The 19,689-nt window shown below is 55.3% G+C and overlaps 2 protein-coding genes across 2 annotated transcripts; one reads left to right on the top strand and one right to left on the bottom strand.

Annotated features, from left to right (window-relative positions):
- Positions 1 to 5,965: 5,965 nt before the first annotated feature.
- LOC135976674 (single-pass membrane and coiled-coil domain-containing protein 3-like) lies at positions 5,966 to 9,757 on the bottom strand. Its single transcript, XM_065573632.1, has 2 exons — positions 9,397 to 9,757; positions 5,966 to 8,142 (listed from the first exon to the last, which is right to left on the bottom strand). The coding sequence occupies exon 2, from the start codon at positions 8,129 to 8,131 to the stop codon at positions 7,439 to 7,441; it is 693 nt and encodes a 230-aa protein (XP_065429704.1). The 5' UTR covers positions 8,132 to 8,142; positions 9,397 to 9,757; the 3' UTR covers positions 5,966 to 7,438.
- A 100-nt stretch (positions 9,758 to 9,857) lies between these two features.
- LOC135976672 (uncharacterized) lies at positions 9,858 to 19,270 on the top strand. The gene is made up of 3 exons (XM_065573630.1): positions 9,858 to 10,055; positions 11,270 to 11,341; positions 18,271 to 19,270. The coding sequence occupies exons 1-3, from the start codon at positions 10,000 to 10,002 to the stop codon at positions 19,109 to 19,111; spliced, it is 969 nt and encodes a 322-aa protein (XP_065429702.1). The 5' UTR covers positions 9,858 to 9,999; the 3' UTR covers positions 19,112 to 19,270.
- Positions 19,271 to 19,689: the final 419 nt, after the last annotated feature.

The following is a 19,689-nucleotide window of genomic DNA, read 5'->3' as shown; positions in this document are numbered from 1 at the left end:
AGAATAAACCCCAAAATCCAATCAATACCACGTTCCCAAGCATGGGTCCCTCAAGTTTCTTCCTGCCAGTGTATAATTCTTTGTTTCTTCACCAGGGTCAGTTCTTAATGTCTCTTGTAGTCAGGAATCCCTGGACTTTGTGGTTTCAATGAAGCAAGTGTTCTTTCTTCTCTTTTCCTGAAACAGTGTGGTTTAGCATCATACAGGGGAGAGGTTACTAGCACATCACCCTGTAATGGTTTTGCTTCTTCTAGAAAAATCCAGAGGCACAGTAGGTCTGTCAGTGGACAAGGGAGAGGTTACTAGCACTTCACCTTGTCTTTTTTTTTTTTTTTTCCTGCTGTCCAGAAGACACAGCAGAGCTAGAAGGAGAAATAGGCTTATCATCAGTCGGAGAGTCCTCCCGAGGTGGAGGGGTCTTTTTACAGTGAGAAGCATGGGTCCAGGCAGGTAGTCCTTGGCACTTCACAGTGGTGGTGGTGGTTAACAGGACTTGGAAAGGGCCTTTCCAGTGTGGAGCCAAAGCAGTCTTTCGTTGATGGACTTTACGTAGACTCAGTCTCCTTGTTTCAATGAATGGCAGGGCTGCTAGGGTCTTTGGGTAGCATTTCTTTTATCTGTGAGAAAAGAAACCTAACACATTTCATTAATGCCTGGCAGTGTTTTGCAGATCTCATAGTTGCTTGGGAACATTCAGGCCCCCCTTTTCTTGGCTATCAGCCAAGTCTTAGCTGTGGGCAGTGTCCTTGGATGGTGCCAGCATCTTATCTTTGGACTGAGCTTGCTAGCTATTTTTCCTCAGTTAACTCGTTCTGTTCTTTTTCCTTCTCCCCTTCTTGACTTCTTTTAACCTACAAAGGAAACTTCCACTTTTCACTCATACACCTTTTCCCAACAATGAACACATACACATTGCCATTATACAGTACATTAGTCTTATTATTCAATGTATGCCATGTACACCCTTCCAGTAAAATAACTTTATTACAGAGCTTTGGAGCAACAAACCAGGACAAGCACACCCACTTTTGAGGAGTCCACTCGGTACAACCTCAGGTGTCCAATAGCTTTCCTCCCTCCCCAGCCCTCTGGCTAGAAATCTGAGGTAGCCAGAAAGATCCAATGGGCAATATGGGGAGTGGGTTAACCTTCCATGTCCTTGCTTCCAAAGACTGTTGGTATGCAAATTTTAACAACAATATTTTTCAATTAAAAAAATCTGGCCAATGAAGTTTTTTTTTTCTTACTTAAGCAAATGTATTAGACTTTAGTATATCACATTTTCCTGATTTATCCAAACACTTTTTGTATTCCAAGTTGAATAAAAACAAGTATCTGCTTTTTGATTTAACCCTTCTATTTAATTTTGAACTTGACTGTCTTATGAAAATATTAAACCCAACAATTCTGGCCACAAGACAAACACCACAAGACAGGACAAAGAACACAAAAATAATTCCTATTGTACCAGTAAATGCATGGTACATTGAATGCTGTTCAGCTGGTATCCGTTTTCTCTGATGATCTGAAAGACAAAAGAACAGAGGTCTACCCCTTCTGGGCAGTCAGTCATTGCTTAAAATATTTCCTTTATATACACATACTCTTGTTGATTTTAGACAAAACAGAGGAATTATCCCATATTTCCTTGTATTTGTTTCATAGGCAGCCCAGGTTTCAGTGGCTTCTACCTTATTAGTTAGAAAATTGCATTAATACAGATGCTTTCTGGCTTGCTTCCAGATCCAAAGCTATCCACAGCTTAAAGATTCTTACTTAAGAAGTCACAATTAACTTTCACAGACTTTTGATTGCCTTTTACTTCTAACTCCTGCTTTCAAACACCCAGTGATCTGAAAGAGACAACACAACCTATATTGGTAGGTTTGCATTTCTTTTACCTCTGCTACAATATACACTGCACATGTTCTGGGGAAAATGCACATCCTATCCACAATTCAATTTCCACAACACTAGCCACATCAATTTCTACACAAGGTGTAACTGTTTCTTTTGTGCTTACAAAATCTCCATGCACCCCTAGTAAAGTGACAGCTCCACCACACAGAGCCAGGGGCACTGTCCTTCTCTCTCTTTTTACCAGATCTTTTATCTGCTATTTTGTTACCCAAAAACAAATTCAAATCTTTATTCTTTCCTGAACACCGGGTAAAGGCCATTTACTTAACATATAATTCAAAGGGCTATCCTTAGAGGGTTTTACCAGAGACCCACCCATCTGCCTGCTGATACTCTAACAGAGAATTACACAGAGAACAGAGGGAATTATGGCCTAATAGGATCCTATTACAGGAATTTCTACTAATACTGACCGCTACAGGGGACGGGACAGAAGGATCCCAATTCAACCTCAGAGCTTCATTGCACGCGATGACTTCCACTCTGAGGAATTACAAATGAGAGGCTCAGTTCCGTCCACACACCTAACGCCTAAATGTATAAGACAGAAATTCATTAACCGGAATCGCCAGTAACTGTCACCAAAATATCGGGTCCACCTAGCTGAGAGCCAATAACAGCCAGACAGGGATAAGGAAGAGTTGCTTTATTCAGCAGAAGAAAGGAGAGCCTTGCACCTTGGTACAAAGACTCTGTCTTACACACATTTTACCATTTCAATTATTATCCTGGGGATTTGAAATCCCCATGCTTATAATTACTTACTCCTTTCCTTCCACTATGCCCTCAAAGTTTCCAACCTGTTCTCCAATCTCTATCTATTGCCTGCCCGCTTGGGCCCGATCCTGCTTTTCTCGCTGAACCGTCTCTTCCATGGGCACCAGCTTTTTCACTACCAATTTAGATAGGAGGGTGGGCTTCTCAACTAGCCCCCACCCTTCCTAGTCTCTTCTCTTAAACATTCTTACTCACAAGGCTACCCGAGTCCTCCCTCGTGAGGCTTGCCACTTGGGCAAAACGCATTGCCCATTGGCATTTAACTATTCAATTTTCTCTTGTGGCAAACACACTGCTCTTACAGCATATGCAACCACAAATGGTTACATTCTGACAAGTCCCTGAAGGACCGGTACTTGCTTAGCCAGTGCTTCCTTTTCTGCCTGGAAGTCCTGTCTCAAGGCTTGCAACTTGCCCTGGGCGTAGGTTTGAGTTGCTGCCTGGTTCATGATCTATGCTCTTAATTGCTCAATTCTAGTTATCAAGTACACAACTCTTCCCTTTTCTCCAACTTCTCTATTGCCCAGTCCTGCTACGACTGGGGTAGATCCACCTGACACCCTTCCCGGTCAGCCGGGGTGGAAAGAGGAATGCTAAATCCCTCTCCGGTTCTCAGACTTACTGCGGCTGAGAGTAGGCACACTTTCATACTCACACACGTACGTCCAGACTGGCCACGTCTGTGTATAACGTTCAGAGAAGGTGCTGTGCAATCTCCAACTTGCTTCCTCTCTTGGGAGGGCAGTTCTTTTACACCCTGAGGTCTCCTGGGGCGTCTTTTCAGTGATTCCAGTCCAGGCCGGCTGCCTGTGGCTTCTTCAGCTTCCCCAAACCACGCCAGCTCCAGGGTCGCAAAGGCAGACTGTTGGATCTCACTGGACAGTTAAGCTTTGCAAATGTAATCTCAGCACTGTAACTTGTATTGCCTTTGGTTTGACTATGTCTATATTTTTTCACAGCCAGCTGGGGCCAAAAGCAGTTTTTCTTTGTACTTAGCCTGGTCTTGACCTTGAATGCAGATTAACTTTCTCTTTATCTCTGGACCAAGCTGAATTTCAAATTAACCCGTTCCTTTCCTCAATAGACAAATTGCTCCCATTGTGTGTCAGAGGCTTTTTTGTGATTAAAAGCTCCTCTGAGATGTATGATCTTATCTAGAATGAAGGTACCTTCTAGTGGGCATTGTTTAGATGAATTTTCACGCGTGTAATGATTTCAATTCTCTAAATACCTGCAGGTTTTAGTACCATAATGTACGTACATGAAATAAGCTGGGGTACCCTTAGTGGGTGAGAGGGAATCCTTAGACTGTCCCCCACCCATTTTCCAATCACACACACAGGGAGGAGGATGCCCTGTCCGCGCTAGCGGCACATAAACTAAGGATCTCTCCCTACAGGGTATTCACACAGGCGAGACTAACGAGGATGGCCACGACCCTCCTACACCTCCCTTCAGCAAAGAGCGTCGGCTAGTCTCATTGAGATGGCGCCGCTTACTCTGTTGCATCCAGTGAGATGATCAGACTTTCAGTGGCTCACACGGAGAGGAAAAGGGGAGGGAAGATGGGTTCACACACTCCTAGACCCAGGTAGCCTCCTCGCCGGACGATGCCAGGCCGAGTTAGCCCACCGTGGGTCGGATCTCCTAAAAGATCCTCTAGTTACCGGGCTTGCGTTAGAGTAGTTCTGGTCACGAGCCAAAAGACTTCACAGAGTACTCTGGGCGTCTTCCGGTAACACTCAATTCACACTGGTGTACACACACACACACACACACACACACACACACCAAGGCCTTATACCAGGTACTACTCCTAAGTACCTCCAGGTACTATTCCCAAGTACCTCGATGCATCACTTGAGGCGGTAAAAACCCCTCTTGAGGCGGTAACAACCCCTCAACACAGGTGCAAACCCTATGCACCTAGCATATGCATACAGGGGGCGGCAAACAATTCCCCTATTACGCCGCTCAGCATTTGACCTTGCTGCACAGTCAATAAGTTCGGATGGCGTGAGCCCAACAGGGACAGACGGCCCACGGACAGTCCTCCTCCGACACCCCAATAGAGATTTCAAAAGGTCTCCTACCTCTATTGTGGCACCATGGGGTTCAAAGGGAACGATCCGTAGCAGCTGCCGGTGCCTCTGCGGGCATTGCCATCCCGGACGAGCCCCCAAATTGTCGGAGAAAAACAGAGTTCTCACTATTTGTTTAGGTATAGCAAGTCAGATGCTTTATTAACTCTCAAAATTGCGCAGAGGGAGAGAGCTAAGCAGGTCTCTCAACAGGTAAACAATTACAGCAAGCATTTATACCTTTTGTTACAGACAATAATGAGCAACAGCTGCATTTTGTTTATACATAGGTCATTCTGATATCTTGTTTTGCTCACTAATGTAGACTCTTAGTCTACATTCCATATTATCTACACAAGGTCGCAACAACTTCTCACACAGTTCTTTCCCACTCGCCTCACACATTCCTCGCTTCTACAAATCTCGCGTTATTAGGGTTACAGTTAGCCTAACTCTTGCTAACGAACTGTCATGCATTGCATCCCCTTCCTGTCAGTTCTTTCTCTGCTTCCACACCGGGAAAAAGAGGACGTATGGTAACCCTAGTTTAGTCTCAGTTTCCTCCTGTTGACACTGGAATATTGCGGATGGGCAGGAAAAGCAAACGCCACCTGCTTTTATTTTCCTTTAACTTTCCCTCCTCCCCAGCCCGGTTGTGTGTGCGCCTCTCCCTCCTCCCAGCCCGCTGCTGCTGATCCCTGCTGGGGAAGGGAGGAGAGGAAAAGGTGATGCTCCAAAGGGGATCCTGGCGACTGGGCTCAAACTTCAGAGAGGAGGGAGGTGGAGTGAAAAGGAGACTAGGAGAGAGATTGCAGGGAGTTGCTGGCGGGGCAGGGCACGTGGGCAGAAGAGGGGAGGGGCAGGTACACTGTGGGGCTGCTCAGAACAGCTGCTCTCCCCTGGGGCCACCAGCCTGCTCCCCAGGAGGCCCTAGCGCGTTTGCTGCTCGCTCACTGAGCCAGACAAAGACACCCCCCACCCCGCTCTATTCCCTTCCCAGCCAGGCTCCCCACAGCCATCCCCAGCCCGGTTCCTCCTTCACCCGCCGCTCCCTGAAGTCCTGTGCCCAGTTCTAACCCCAAGCTTGGCTCCCCCCCCCTCTCTTCCCAGCCTCTGGTTATCCCCCCCGCTCTGTTCCCAGCCTTCCTGGCCCCCCAGCCCAGCTCCCCCCAGCCTGGTTTCTCCCCTGCTCCCCATTTCCTGAAGTCCTGTGCCCGGCTCTACCCCCCAAGCTTGGCTCCCCCACTCTCTTCCCAGCCGCCGGGTACCCCCCACTCTGTTCTCAGACTTGCCCGGCTCCCCCTGCTCACTCACATGCAAACTTTTGCTCCTAGCCCCATGATGCCCTGCCCGAGCCAGAGCCCGCAGGCCGGCTGAGGAGTGAGTGGGCAGAGGGGAGGGGCCAGGGCGTCCGGTCGGGCCGGGGAGAAGCCTGCCGGCCCAATGCGGGGGAGCGGCCGGAGAGGAGCCTGAGTCGCAGCCGGCGAGGGTGGTGCCCCACATTTTCAGGTGCCCCACGCAGCCGCGTATGCCGTGTATGCCTAAAGACGGCCCTGCCTCTGAGTATGTCCAGTGATTTGCTGTCACTTTGTGGGGGTGGGAGTGGGGTTGTCACAGCCTGAAATATTTTCAAAGTGGGGCCCACCCAAAACCAGTTGGAGACCCCCTGCTCTAGAATGGGTTTACTGCCCGTTAGGACAGTAACATTTTCCATCTGGTTCCCTAGATCGGAGTGGCTCAGCTCACCACTGTCCCAGAGTCCCCCCTGCTATCTAGTCTCGGATTCAGAGAAGAGGCCCTGCATTTAAACACCTGACAGACTCTAGCAAAGGCTGGGGAAGTTACTGTCTTTGAGCTCCTCTCTAGCTCAACTCCCAGATCTGGGCTGGAGCAGAAAACCCTGAGGTAGGTTCTCCAGCCGGGGCCGGGCACAGAGTTGGCCGGAAAGCTTTCGATAGAACAGTTTTCCATTGGAAAAGGCCGTTTTGTCAAAAGTAAAATGTTTCGGGGGGGACGTGTCGGTTTTGGTGGGAAAAAGTCTAAATGAATTATTTTGACATTCTCATTCTGGGCGCTATTCCTGGCCTTCTGGCTGAGTCCCATTCTGTGACTCAGTTTCCCCCTGTGTACCGTCGGGGTATTGATACTGACCTTTCTGAGGCACTTTGAGATCTACAGATTGAAAACACCAGCTAGAGGGGAAGGATGGCCCAGTGGTTGTTGGGCACTAGTCTGTGACTTGGGAAACTCAGACCATTCTCTGCTACACTACAGAATTCCTGTATGAGCTGGGGCAAGTCACTTTAGGCACCTAGCTTCCCTTGAAACCAGTGATGTTGCCTGAGTCTGCCGAGAGCCTGAGCCAATTGCTCTGAAATCAATGGAAGTTAAGTGCTTAAATACCTGTGAATTTCCGGGCTTCAGTTTCCCCATCTGTAGAATGGGGATAATAGCACGGCCCTATCCCCAGATGTGGTGGGAGGATAAAGACATTAATGAAGCCTGAAGCGCTTTGAGTTCTACTAATGAAAAGCACTGTGTAAGAACTAGAGATCATTTTGTGCTGGCTTTAATGACGCTGGGCTAAGTCACGGTAGATGGGAGCTGATCCCCACGGCCTTATTTTTACAAGTAATGGTAACTTGCAGCTTGGTCTGGAGTCATCTGAGCGGCTGATTCTCCTCCGTCTCTGGCAGCATGCAGGTGACCTTTATGATGGCTTTGTAATAGTCCTTGGAGGCTGGCTTGAACTCACTCACCAGTTTCTCGAGCTCCTGAATCTTCGCCTCCAGTCGGTCTCTCTCCACAGCACCCAGGATCGCGCTGAGAATCAAGTCGACCCCCACGCCCAGTAAGATGCCAGCCACGACGCCTATCACAGAGGCACTGATCCTGGCCAAGACCATGGTCGTTTGGGTCAGGACTCCGCTCACCACCTGCGATAACGCCAGCTTGATGAAGATCCCCATGGCCACGGTCCCAGCGAGGCCGCTCACCGCCGTGGCCACAGAGCGCAGAATCTGCATCTTCTTGGCATCAGGCTCCTGGAAATCATGAAGCTTTTGGTAGAGATCTGGCTCCAGTTTGCTCTTCAACCTCGCATTGATGGCCTGCAGCGTGTCTTGGATGGACTGTATGGCTGCGAGGAGTACGTCGCAGTTCTCCCGGACGGTGCCGTTCTTGTTCATCTTAATGGGGTGCAACTTGAACTGACAGTGTGTTTTTAAGACTCCAATCAGGTCGTTGGTGGCATCAAAATTGAGCTCTATGCAGTTGATCAGCTCCTGGTGTAACCGCACCACCCTCTCCCGCCTCGCTGGGTTGCCAGGGTACAGGATATCGCTCCAGGACATTCTCGAGAGAGCTGCCAGGAGAGGAAGAGGAAGGAGGCGTTAGGCAGCGCTCCCCACTGCACCCCCCCCCCCCCGCGCAAATCACAGACTTAGCCAGTGCAGAGACTCAGCTGCCATTAAAACAAAAAAGTCTCCAGGCTCCGATCCCCAAAGGTCTTTAGGTGCCTAATTCCCGTCAATCCGTGGGAGTTCTGCGCCTAAACACCTTGGAGGTTCTAGGATGGAAGGACTCGGGGCCTGTCTCTCCCCCCCGCCCCCGACAAGCTCCTCTCCTCCCCCCGACACCACGTGGTCTCGGGAGGAAAGTGCAGCAAGGAGCCAGCCAGAGCCTCCAGCTGGGAGAGGGAGAATCCGCCCAGCAACCTCGGGGCTCTCAGCCCTGCTCCCCAACAGACCCTCAATGGCCAGAGATCCCCCTCGCCCCCGCAGTGCCCCAGCTACTGCCCCAGACACCCCCACTTCTCCTCCCACGTTACCTCCCCACATTCCCCCGATCTCTGTCCCAGCATCCACCCCTGCAACCCAACACCTTCCAGCACCCCGAACCATCCACCCAGGAGCGCAGCAGCATCCCCCATCTACCCGGCCACCTCCTGCCCCAGCCGCGGAGCTGCCCCGTTCCCGGCAGTTGCATGACTTGCTCCCTCCCCCCTGCTGCCCGGGGGACCCAGCTGTGGGGCAGAAGCTGCCGTTTCTGGCTGTCTGCAAATTAGCCCATGAAGTAATTTGCACAAAAGGCCAGGCCTGGAGCTGGTCGCAGCTGGGCAGCTTTGTTCTGGTTTCAAGGGGCACCTGAGAATAGTTTCATTTTTCACCCCTCCCCAGAGCTGGGCGCAGTCTCCAGTCAGGGTCTCCCGCTATCCGGAGGGGATCCCACCCCCCGGCTCCTACTCGCTATTCACCCGTTTCCCCAGCCCAGGGTCGCGCTCACCCGCTTGGCCATAGCATCCCCTGGGGGGCTCACGGGCAGCTGGTTCCACAGGACACCTGGGTCCTTCCCAGAGCTGCAGCTCGCCAGGGTCCCCCTTTGGAAAGCAGAACTCCCTCCTCCCCCCATCGGTTACAGACGGGGCAGCTCCCCCCTCTCACAGCGACCCCCCCCCCAGCCTGTGGGTGACCAATGTTCTTTGTCCCTAGACATGGCACCTTGCCAGGGGCTGCATGAAACCCCCATTGTTGGAGGAGCGCAGTTCACCAAGCGATCCGGGGGCTCTCACTGCACGACCCCTGCTCCGATTCGTACTTCCGCCGATGGGGCGAGTTACCTGCTCGCTGGGCGGGGGGGGAAGCCGAGGGGCCGTTCGCCTGGGCAGAGGTCAGCTCGGGTCCGCGGGCAGCAGCCTGGGCTCTCCGGACAGGATCCCTTTGCTGTGACGCTCCCCGCACGCCGGAGCAGGGACTCTCGCCTTTATAGGAGAGCTGATCCGTGCTGGCTAGGACGGGGCAATTGGCAGACAGCGGTGGGCAGCAGGAGCACGGTGCCAATGGACGTCGCCTTGGCCTTAAAGAGGCTGCTACTGGGACCCAGCTGTTGCTCAAGGAACCCGCGAAAGACGCCCCCGCTGCTCTCTGGGGAAGGGGGTGAGTGGGATCGCTCGGCTCGCAGGAGGCTGCTGGAAGATGCAAATGCTGCGGACTGCTAAGGGAGCCCACACCCAGGGTGAAGCCACTGGGGTGCGGCTTCCAGTTCCCCACATGGTTTCCAGGAACTCGAGTCTGGCTGGTTTCCAAGACCTTGTTTCCTCTTCAGTCACGCGGGGCAGAAAGATCCAGCGAGCCCCGGCTGGGTCCCGCCTGCAGGCGCCTGCAGCTGGCCTTGCCCAGGACAATTGCTTCCGGCAGCACCCCTCCGAGTCCATCCAGCCTCCATGGAGGGCGGCTCCAGGCTTCTCCCATCGCGGAACCGGACAGTGCAGGGAGAGAGGTGAAAGGCGGCGAGTCAGAGTCAGCGCCCTGGGGTTCCCTCCCCAGCTGCGGGAGGGGAAGGGAGTGGGGTCTGCTGGGGGCGGGGCTGGGAACCAGGACTCCTGGGTTCTCTCCCCATCTCTGGGTGGGGAGTGGGTGTGTTGGTGTCACTAGGCATCACCCTAGGTAACTTGGGGGGTTGGAAGACCCGAGAGTCGATGAAGCCCCCGCCCCGCTCTAGGCCAAAGTGAATCAAAGCCCCTGCATGTTAAACTTTACTAACGTCACAGGCCAGCAGCTGGGAAGCAGTAGTGATAAGGGAAACCTACATGCTTCTAGCTAAAGGACAAGATTACTTGCAGAAAGAAACAGTGAGAACAAGCTGCACTGCCAAGGTCCTGTAATGTAACCAGAGGGAGAAAGGGGAAGAGGTAGGAAGGGGGGGGGACGGAAAGGGCGGGGGAAGAAGGGAAAGGCTTAGCTGCAAACTGTATAAAAGATAAAGGCTGCGTATGTTGGTGTGCTTGATCTGAGACGTGCCTGTCTCCTTGCACCACTTTGAGATCTCAAATAAACTTTGATTGCTTCTTGTGAAAGCAGAGAAAGAACTGTCATGCATTGCATCCCCTTCCTGTCAGTTCTTTCTCTGCTTCCACATTCTCCACCCTGGTGTGTTTATTGGTGTGACGCACACCAGGCAATGGACCCCGCTGTTGCTGTCCTCGGGCCCCTGTGCCGGCAACAGGGGGCTGGTGCTTAGAGCAGGGAATCAACCAGTTCCTCTAGAGCAGCAGCGATAGCTGGCTTCAGGTCTCCGTATGGAGCGTCCCCTTGGAGCATTAGCAGAAGAAGCCGTTTCTTGGCCCACCGAAGCTCGCAGTGGACCCTCCAGAGCTGAAGGCAGCTGAGTTGGGGTAACATGGTCAGGGCCAGAACAACTTCCCCTTTTAGCCCTGCGATGCCAGCCGCGGGCAGCTTGATCTGCGGCTTGGCTTGTGCCATGTAACCCACCCACCTCCTGGGTGTGGTGGTCTGGCCCATCTAGTGGCACCAAGACCACTTAATGAGAGAAATAAAATGATCCTGCTCTACTGCCTTAGCTAAGAGCCACGTAGCTTTTAGCTCATGCAGTAGAGGATCGTGCACTAAATATCAGAGGTCCTAAGTTCAACTCTGCCCGCTGACAACTGTGGTCTGTCCGGTTACACCAACTCTCACTTTCTCTCCTAACAGAAGCTTTGGAACCAGAGAGCCGGGCGCTGTCCGCTCCTTCGCCCTGCCAGGACAGCAGACGCGCCGCTGCAGGTGAGAGATCCTTTCCCCATCCCCTCCCTGATTCGTAGCCAGCGTGTGAGCAGCCGCCGGGGCCGCCCCCAGTCTGGGCTGGCTGCAGAGGGCTGGGCTGGGACCCCCCTCCCCCAGTCTGGGCTGGCTGCGGAGGGCTGGGCCGAGATCCCCCCCAGTCTGGTCTGGCTGCCGAGGACCGGGCTGGGATCCCCCAGTCTGACCTGGCTGTAGAGAGCCGGGACCGCCCCCATGGTGCACTGCTTTGGTTTGAATCATGGCTCTCTCAGGGCCCACGGCAGCTGCAAAGCGGGTAACACACTGATGTACTTTGCACACACCCCTCTAGCACAGCAGTGCCCCTGTACCTCACCACTGCTGGCCTCTGCCGGGCAGGGGAGTCACCCTGGTAAGCAGGGACCCCGCACCTGGGAATGAGGGACTGTGGGACAGCCGGGTTTCTTTAATTGAACGCGCTTTTTTATTTAAAAAAAAAAATCTATGTACAAGCAGAGCTGAGATTCCCAATTCTTCATCGACAGCGAGAGACAGGCCCTGCCCCAGCTGAGATCAGGGCCCCGTTGTGCCAGGTGCTGCCCAGACACAGCGAGAGACAGACCCTGTCCTGAATGGCTCACAGTACAAAGAGAGAAGACAAAGGCCGGGTGGGTCAGCAGAGAAAGGACAGAACTGGCAAGAGAACCCGGCCGCTCTGACTCCTGGCCCAGTGCCGTAACCACTGGACTCCTGGTTATAGTGGGGCCTGCTCCAGCTCCCTCTCTGGCTCTGAGCAGCCCCTCGCTGCCTGAGGTTAAGGAAAAATCATAAGAGCCACTGAAAACCAGGAGATTTTAAGAAAGAATCCAGGCAGGGCCGGGCCTAGTAGCTTCCTGGCGTCTGGACCTCCAGGGGCTGCCGTGCCTGGCATTTCTCCACGCTGGCGGGGCCACAAGCCCAGGTAGCCAGGAGTTCCCTGTCCTCCTGAGACTCCGGGTGCTGGGGACGGAAGCCAGAACTGTCACATTGAAAATACAAGAGACTAGGGTTACCATATTTCAGCAAGCAAAAAAGAGGACGGGAGGAGCCCCGCCCCCGTCCTGCCCTAGCCCCGCCCCTGCCCCACCCACTTCCCGCCCCCCTCAGAACCCCCAACCCTCCCCCCCGCTCCTTGTCCCCTGACTGCCCCCTCCTGAGACCCTCCCCCCATCCTAACTGGCCCCCTAGGACCCTACCCCCTACCTGTACCCTGACTGCTCCAATCCTTATCCACACCCCCACCCCCAGACAGACCCCTGGGACTCCCACGCCCCATCCAACCACTCCCCACCCCCTGACAGCCCCCCCCCAGAACTCCCAACTCATCTAAACCCCTCTGCTCCCTGTCCCCTGACTGCTCCGATCCCTCTCCCCACTCCTGCCCCCTAACAGCCCCCCTCCCAGAACTCCCAACCCCACCCCTCGCTCCTTGTCCCCTGACTGCCCCCTCCTGGGACCCCTGCTCCTAACTACCCTCCAGAACCCCACCCCCTACGTAAGCCTCCCTGTTCCTTGTCCCCTGACTGCCCCCTACCTGTACCCTGACTGCCCAAAACCTTATCCACACTGTGACGAACTGGGACTGTTCTTACTGTGGTCTGTGAATGCTGACAGGGGAGTGTGACTAGGATAGTCTGCATTGGGGGATGGGAGACTGACCGACGGAGAATACCTGAGCATGTAACATGAGAACCCAGGAAGGGGTTAGAGGCCAGGTGACACCTTTGCCCCAGGAAACTAAACAAAGGCTGTGGGAGGGGTCGCTGAAGGCAGAGTTTCAGGAGCTGGCTGGTGATGTGGCTGGGAGGGAGACAGGGCTCTGACCTCCCAAGGGGCTGGGGTGCCCTGGGACCCCAAGATGGACCTAACTGAGGGGGGTCCTGTTGTCTGTGCCTGCAAGACCTGTCTTGGACTGTATTCCTGTCGTCTAAATAAACCTTCTGCTTTACCGGCTGGCTGAGAGTCATGGTGAATCGCAGGACGCTGGGGGTGCAGGGCCCTGAGTCCCCACATACTCCGTGACAACTGGTGGCAGAGGTGGGATGTACTGCACCCCGTGGACGGCGCGTCCTGCAGTAAGTGACTGGGGAGCAGTAAAACGAAGGGGGATCGACGGGGACCAGGTGGGCTGAGGAGTCAGAGAGAGACGGTTCAGGGGGTGATTGACCCCTGGGAGTGTGTGACCAGTGAGAAGAACTGTTGCAGTAACAGGGTCCCCTGGGGGATTGCAGCGAGCGGTTCCAGGGTGGAGGAGTCTGCAGCTCGACCCTGGCAGAGAGATGGGGACCTGAAGAAGGGCTGGCACACTAGGGGTCCCCCTGGAACGGTGGAAAGCGGAGAGCACAGGCCGGCGAGTGGCCAGCAGGAGGATGTATGCTAAATGCCTCAAGAGTGACCTGATGGAGCTGTGCAGGCAGAGGGGGCTGTGCATTGGGAGGTCCACCAAAGAACAGCTCATTGCCCAGCTGGAGGAGAGGGATCGCTTGGATGAACCGAGCCCTGTCCCTGAGAGAAGCCGCCCGGCGGATGCAGCGTGGGCCCCGGGGCCTGACATGGCTGGGAGGGGTCAGACTGCTGTCGAGGACATCCTGAGACCCTGCCTACCTATACCTAGGGGAGGGGTTGGGGGAAGCCCAGCGAATACCGAGGGCACCCTGACCCCCGCAGCCAGCAGGGTATTGTCCCGGCGGAGCTCCCCGTCCCGGGAGCGGATGCGACTGGAATGTGACAGGGAGCTGAGACTGAAAGAGCTCGAGCTCGAGGTAAGGCGGCAAGAACTGAAGCAGGAGCGGGAAGAGAAGGGGAGACAACGTCAGCATGAGCGGGACCAACGTCAACCTGAGCGGGAAGAACGGGAAAAACAGCGTCAGCATGAGCTGGAACTGGCGAGGCTGAGGAGCAGTGGGGCCCCGGCTGCAGTGAGCGAGGGGGGACCCAAGACTGCAAAGAGCTTTGATAAGTGTTTCCTGGCCCAGCGAAAGGAGGGGGAGGACATGGATACCTTCCTGACGGCCTTTGAGAATACCTGTGAGCTGCTCCAGGTTGACCCTGCAGACAGGCTCCAGTTTCTCATTCCCTCACTGGACCCCACAGCCAGGGAGGTGTACAGCCGACTGAAAGGGGCGGAGACAGGGCACTATGAACTGTTCAAAAAGGCCCTGCTCCACGAGTTTGGGCTGACCCCTGAGATGTACCGGCAAAGGTTCCGGAATCAGCGTAAAACCCATGAGGTCACATACCTGCAACTAGCCAACCGGGCGCAGGGGTATGCCCGCAAGTGGACGGCTGGGGCCCAAACTATAGAGGACCTACTTGACCTAGTCGTACTGGAGCATGTGTATGAGCAGTGCCCATCCGACCTGAGGCGATGGTTGATGGACCAAAAGCCAGAGAACCCGCAGCACGCAGGCCAGTTGGCTGACGAGTTTGTGAACAGCCGGGCAGGGGATAACCGGGAGGAGTCCCAAAGGAACAGTCCCACCACAACATAGAGCGAGAGTCACCATGGGACCTCCCAGCGGGGAAATATGGAGAACCCCCCCACCAAAGGGGAAGATCCAGCGTCAGGTCCGTCCGACCCGCTTGAGGGGACCCACGAGACATGGGCTGCTATCACTGTGACCAGAGAGGTCACATACGGGCCCCCAGGCTCAGGGACAGACTGAGCAGACCGAACCCACAGAGGGTTGACTGGGTAGAGACCCAGCCGGGCGAGAGGCAGCATTCCCAGGGAAGGGGGGCTGGCAGCGTACCACCTGCTAAGGAGGGAGGAGAGCTCCAGGCCAGCTCCTCGGGGGGGCTGGATGCTCCAGACTCAGGGTTTTTGGTTTATATGGTGGGCGTGGGGCGGTCCCTCCGGAGAGAGTACTTTGTTCCCCTGGAGGTGGATGGGAGGAAGGTCAATGGATACTGGGATACGGGCTCAGAGGTGACACTGGTCCGGCCCGAGGTGGTGGCCTCAGATCGGGTGGTGCCCAACACCTACCTGACCCTGACGGGGGTGGGTGGGACCCCATTCAAGGTACCTGTGGCAAAGGTACGCCTGAAGTGGGGGGCCAAGGAAGGCCCCAAGGATGTGGGGGTACACCCCTATTTGCCCACTGAGGTGTTGATGGGGGGAACCTGGAGGACTGGCCAAGCAACCCCCAGGGTGCCCTGGTTGTGACCCGCTGTAAGAGCCGGCGAGGGGCACTGCACCCTGGCCTTGGGGAGGGTGCCTTGCCCGAGGCGCAGGACCCTAACCTGGTGGGGAGGGAACACCCAGGGACACGGCTCAGGGAGGCGGCAGCTTCAGGCCCAGCCAGTGAGAGAGAGCAGGTGGCCATCCCTGTCCCAGCTGCTGAGTTCCAGGCCGAGGTGCAGAAAGATCCCTCCTTGCGGAAGATAAGGGACCTGGCCGACCTCAATACGGTACAGACCATGGGACGAGGTGGCCGGAAAAGGTTCCTGTGGGAGAAGGGGTTCCTGTACCGAGAATGGGCTCCCCCAGGGAAAATGGAGTCAGGGGGGTTCAGGAGGCAGCTGGTGGTACCCCAGAAGTATCGCCGCCAGCTGCTGTGCCGGGCCCATGACATTCCCCTCTCAGGGCACCAGGGAACCTGGCGTACCCAGCAGAGGTTGCTACGGAGCTTTTACTGGCCTGGGGTCTTTGTTACTGTCCGACAGTACTGCGGATCCTGTGACCCCTGCCAGAAGGGAAGGAAGGCCCGGAACAAGGGGAAAACGGCTTTAGGATCCTTGCCCAGCATAGAGGAGCCTTTCCAGAGGGCGGCCAGGGTAAAAAGGGGGGCTCTGAACCAAGAGAGCCCGAATCACCGACCTCCAGACTGGAACGCTGGGAGAAGACCCCAGCCCAGCTGGACCCCAGGGGTATTGGAGTGGGAAAAGGGCACAGGCCGCATAAACCTTCCCACATGCGAACTACGAGTCTCATCGAGCAGCCCCGACCTAAGGGCGGGGGCGTGAAACTGGAGGGGCCTGGTGTAATTCTCACCAAGGAATGGGAGGGATGCGGGGGCATCCATGGGAACGGGGGTAGGTTCGAACTTCCCCGGGTCACTGGTTAAAGTGACCCTGCTCAGTTCGGTCTCGAAGGGGGGAGAGATGTGAGGAACTGGGACTGTTCTTACTGTGGTCTTTGAATGCTGACAGGGGAGTGTGGCTAGGATAGTCTGCATTGGGGGATGGGAGACTGACCGACAGAGAATACCTGAGCTTGTAACATGAGAACCCAGGAAGGGGTTAGAGGCCAGGTGACACCTTCGCCCGGGAAACTAAACAAAGGCTGTGGGAGGGGTCGCTGAAGGCAGAGTTTCAGGAGCTGGCTGGTGATGTGGCTGGGAGGGAGACAGGGCTCTGACCTCCCAAGGGGGCTGGGGTGCCCTGGGACCCCAAGATGGACCTAACTGAGGGGGGTCCTGTTGTCTGTGCCTGCAAGACCTGTCTTGGACTGTATTCCTGTCGTCTAAATAAAGCTTCTGCTTTACCGGCTGGCTGAGAGTCATGGTGAATCGCAGGACGCCGGGGGTGCAGGGCCCTGAGTCCCCCCATACTCCGTGACACCCCCCCCAGAAAGCCCCCCCCGAACTTCCGGACCCCCCACATCTCTTGACTACCCCCTTCAGAACCTCCCTGCCCCTTCTCCGACTCCCTGGCCCCCTTGTTGTTGGCCTTCGGTTCGCCTAAGGTCTCTCTGTGAGCTTGCTCAGGAACTGCCTGAGCCGTTCGCCCCGGCACGCATGCTGGGGAGCAGGGGAGGAGGAGCAGGGGAGGAGCTCCAGACTGCCGGAGGCGATCTGCGAATGCAGGGAGGGAGGGAGGGAGTGATCTCAGCTGCAGGGGAGAGGAGGAGGGGCTCTCTCTGGCTGTCGGAGCCCCATGTAAGTGGCACCATCCGGCCGGCTGCCCTGTTAGCCGCGCGCGCTCTGCATGGGGGAGCGGGAAGTACGGAAATTTACAAATTCCCCCCAGACGCTATTTTTAGCTCAAAAATCCGGACATGTCCGGGGGAATCCGGACGAATGGTAACCCTACAAGAGACGCCCTCGGCTCCGCCGCACTGAATTCGCCCTGCACAGCTGTCAGCTTCAAGGGATTTCAGCTCCTGATCTCTGCCAATTCCAAAGGGAGTTAGGAGCTGAAATACCTCTGAAGGTCGGGGCCCTTCTTTCAATACCAAAGACAATGCTGGTGGGTGCTTTGGGAATCGCCCCCCAGCGCTTTCGAGCAGCAGGAAAAAACATGCTGTTGGCAAGTTTGTGGTGCTTTATTCTTTCCTTTCTCTGCCTCTCTGCTCTGCAACTTGCTCAAAACATGCCTGAGCTGGAGATACAAGAGCTTCCGACTTTCTTATGAGGGCTGGGGCCTTCCTGGCTTTGTCTGGGAGCTTTCAGTGCATTGAAATCAGGAAGAGCAGCGGGAAAACATTATTTTATATATACCTAGGGCCATCGGACTGGCCAGACAGGCTCAGCCCAGAGGTCCTTTGCGCTGTGTCCCGTCTCTGATAGTGACGGTACCAGATAGTTCAGTAGCAGGTTAGGGAGATTCTGACTCAGGGACCGTTCCTTCTGACAGCTGTTAGTTAGAGGTTGGTTCATGCCCTGGAGCATAAGAGTGTTTAATTTTTTCAAACTTAAAAAACAATTCTTCTCTAATGTCATTCTGGCTCTCCTCGTTAGCCATATAAATGTCACATCCCTTTTCTGGGTCTTGCTGGGCTCTTGCCTCAGCAAGATCATGTGGCAGTGAGTTCCACAGACAAATTCTGGGATTATATGAAACAACATTCCCTCTACTCCATTTCAGAGGGGCTGCCTATCAGTTCCATTGCACGCCCCCTTGTCCTTGCACTGCGGATCCATGTGGGGAACCATTTTCACCCCCTTACTTCCTCTCTCTGCTTTGTTTCCCAGCCTCGTGATGCTGTCCCTGTTCTCCGGCACAGAGAGCGAAAGAGAGAGGCTCGTGCGCGCCAGCCAGTCCCTGCTCGACTCCCTGGAAGGATGCATCTCGGGCACCCACGCTCTGCTCCGCATCCTCAACCAGCACCTTGACACCAGCGTGTCCCTGGAACCGGTGGGGGGCAGCGTCGGCGTGGGGGAGAACTTGGAGCGCCTGCTGCGGGCGGCGTGGGAGATACACGCCGCAGCAGAGCAGACGGACAGACACGTGCGGAAGAACATCAGCCGAGACCTGTACGCCCGCATGGCCTCCCCCCACACCTCACTGCAGGAGAAGGGGGCCATCGTCCGGGACTTCCACCAAGCCACCATGGGCATCTTCGGTAGCGTGGGTGGCCCCATGGTGGCCGTGCTACTGCAAAACGCCGGCCTCCCGGAGTGGCTGGAGGCGGCTTTGCGGGAGTTGGAGGCCTCCCCGGTCCTGCACCTGCCGATGGACGCCCTGCGCCAGAGCAGCAAGGAGATTGCCAGGGCTGTGTCCGCTTGTGCCACCCCTGGGGGCCCAACTGTGGAAACGGCTGCAGAGCCCCCCGAGAATGGCCCCTTCTCTGGGACCGGCGTGGTGCAGAGTCTGGGCGAATACCTGCCCGATGTCCTCACGGGGCGTCGTGCTAGGAACGCCCTGGCAGCGGCCGCTGGGCACCTGGAGGAGGCGCTTCGGGCACTGGCACCGGCCTGCAAGTCTTTCCAGTTGGCGGCTGCCGCGGCTGAGGTCTACATGGCCCTGATCACGGAGCAGCAGCCGGGAACGGGAGAGGGGCCGGGCCAGAATCCTGCCGGCATCGCCCATTGACCCGCACAGGCAGAGCCGTGACAGCGCCCCCTCACCACAGCTCACGCACGGGCAGGCTTTGCCCCGGGCTCTGCGCTGGTTAACGAGCCCGGCAGAGCCCAGCGTGTGGGGCTGGCAGCCGGGAACCGCAGCTAATAAAGGGAACTGAGCAAAACCCCAGGCCTGAGTCTTACTGGTTTGTCCCGGCTGGCGTGCTGGCCCAACGGCCTTAGAACCGGACTCCCCGCCCGGCCCCTGGGGTAAATCAGGAGTAACTCGGGGGTGGGGCGATTTCCCTCTCTGGTGTAAATCAGGAGTAACCCCATGGGTGTCAAGGGGCTGATTCCCACTCACCTTGGTGTAAATCAGGTGTAATGCAAAAAATGCCATTTTCGAAAACGATTTTTGGGTTCAAATAAAACAAAAACATTTGAGTTTTTGGTACAAATGGGGAAGAAAAGCAGCAAATATGGTCCTCCCACATTTGAAACACTGAAACCTGCTGGTTTTTAACTGAAAAACAAAAACCTGAGCCACAAATGTTGTGGTTATGGTTATTTTTCCTACAAATTTTTTTGGGGGGTTGGGGGGCATTTGAT

This window comes from Chrysemys picta, chromosome 20, assembly GCF_011386835.1.
Source record: "Chrysemys picta bellii isolate R12L10 chromosome 20, ASM1138683v2, whole genome shotgun sequence".
Classification (NCBI taxonomy): Eukaryota; Metazoa; Chordata; order Testudines; family Emydidae; genus Chrysemys; species Chrysemys picta.
Note: the sequence above shows the minus strand (reverse complement) of the source record. Positions and strands in the feature narration are given on the sequence as shown.

Bases quoted from the DNA above. Each gene is read 5' to 3' on its own strand.
- LOC135976674 (XM_065573632.1), bottom strand. From the start codon at position 8,131: ATGTCCTGGAGCGATATCCTGTACCCTGGCAACCCAGCGAGGCGGGAG.
- LOC135976672 (XM_065573630.1), top strand. From the start codon at position 10,000: ATGGAGGGCGGCTCCAGGCTTCTCCCATCGCGGAACCGGACAGTGCAG. The intron at 10,056-11,269 runs GTGAAAGGCGGC...CTCTCCTAACAG, and splicing joins CGGACAGTGCAGGGAGAGAG to AAGCTTTGGAACCAGAGAGC. The intron at 11,342-18,270 runs GTGAGAGATCCT...TTTGTTTCCCAG, and splicing joins CAGCAGACGCGCCGCTGCAG to CCTCGTGATGCTGTCCCTGT.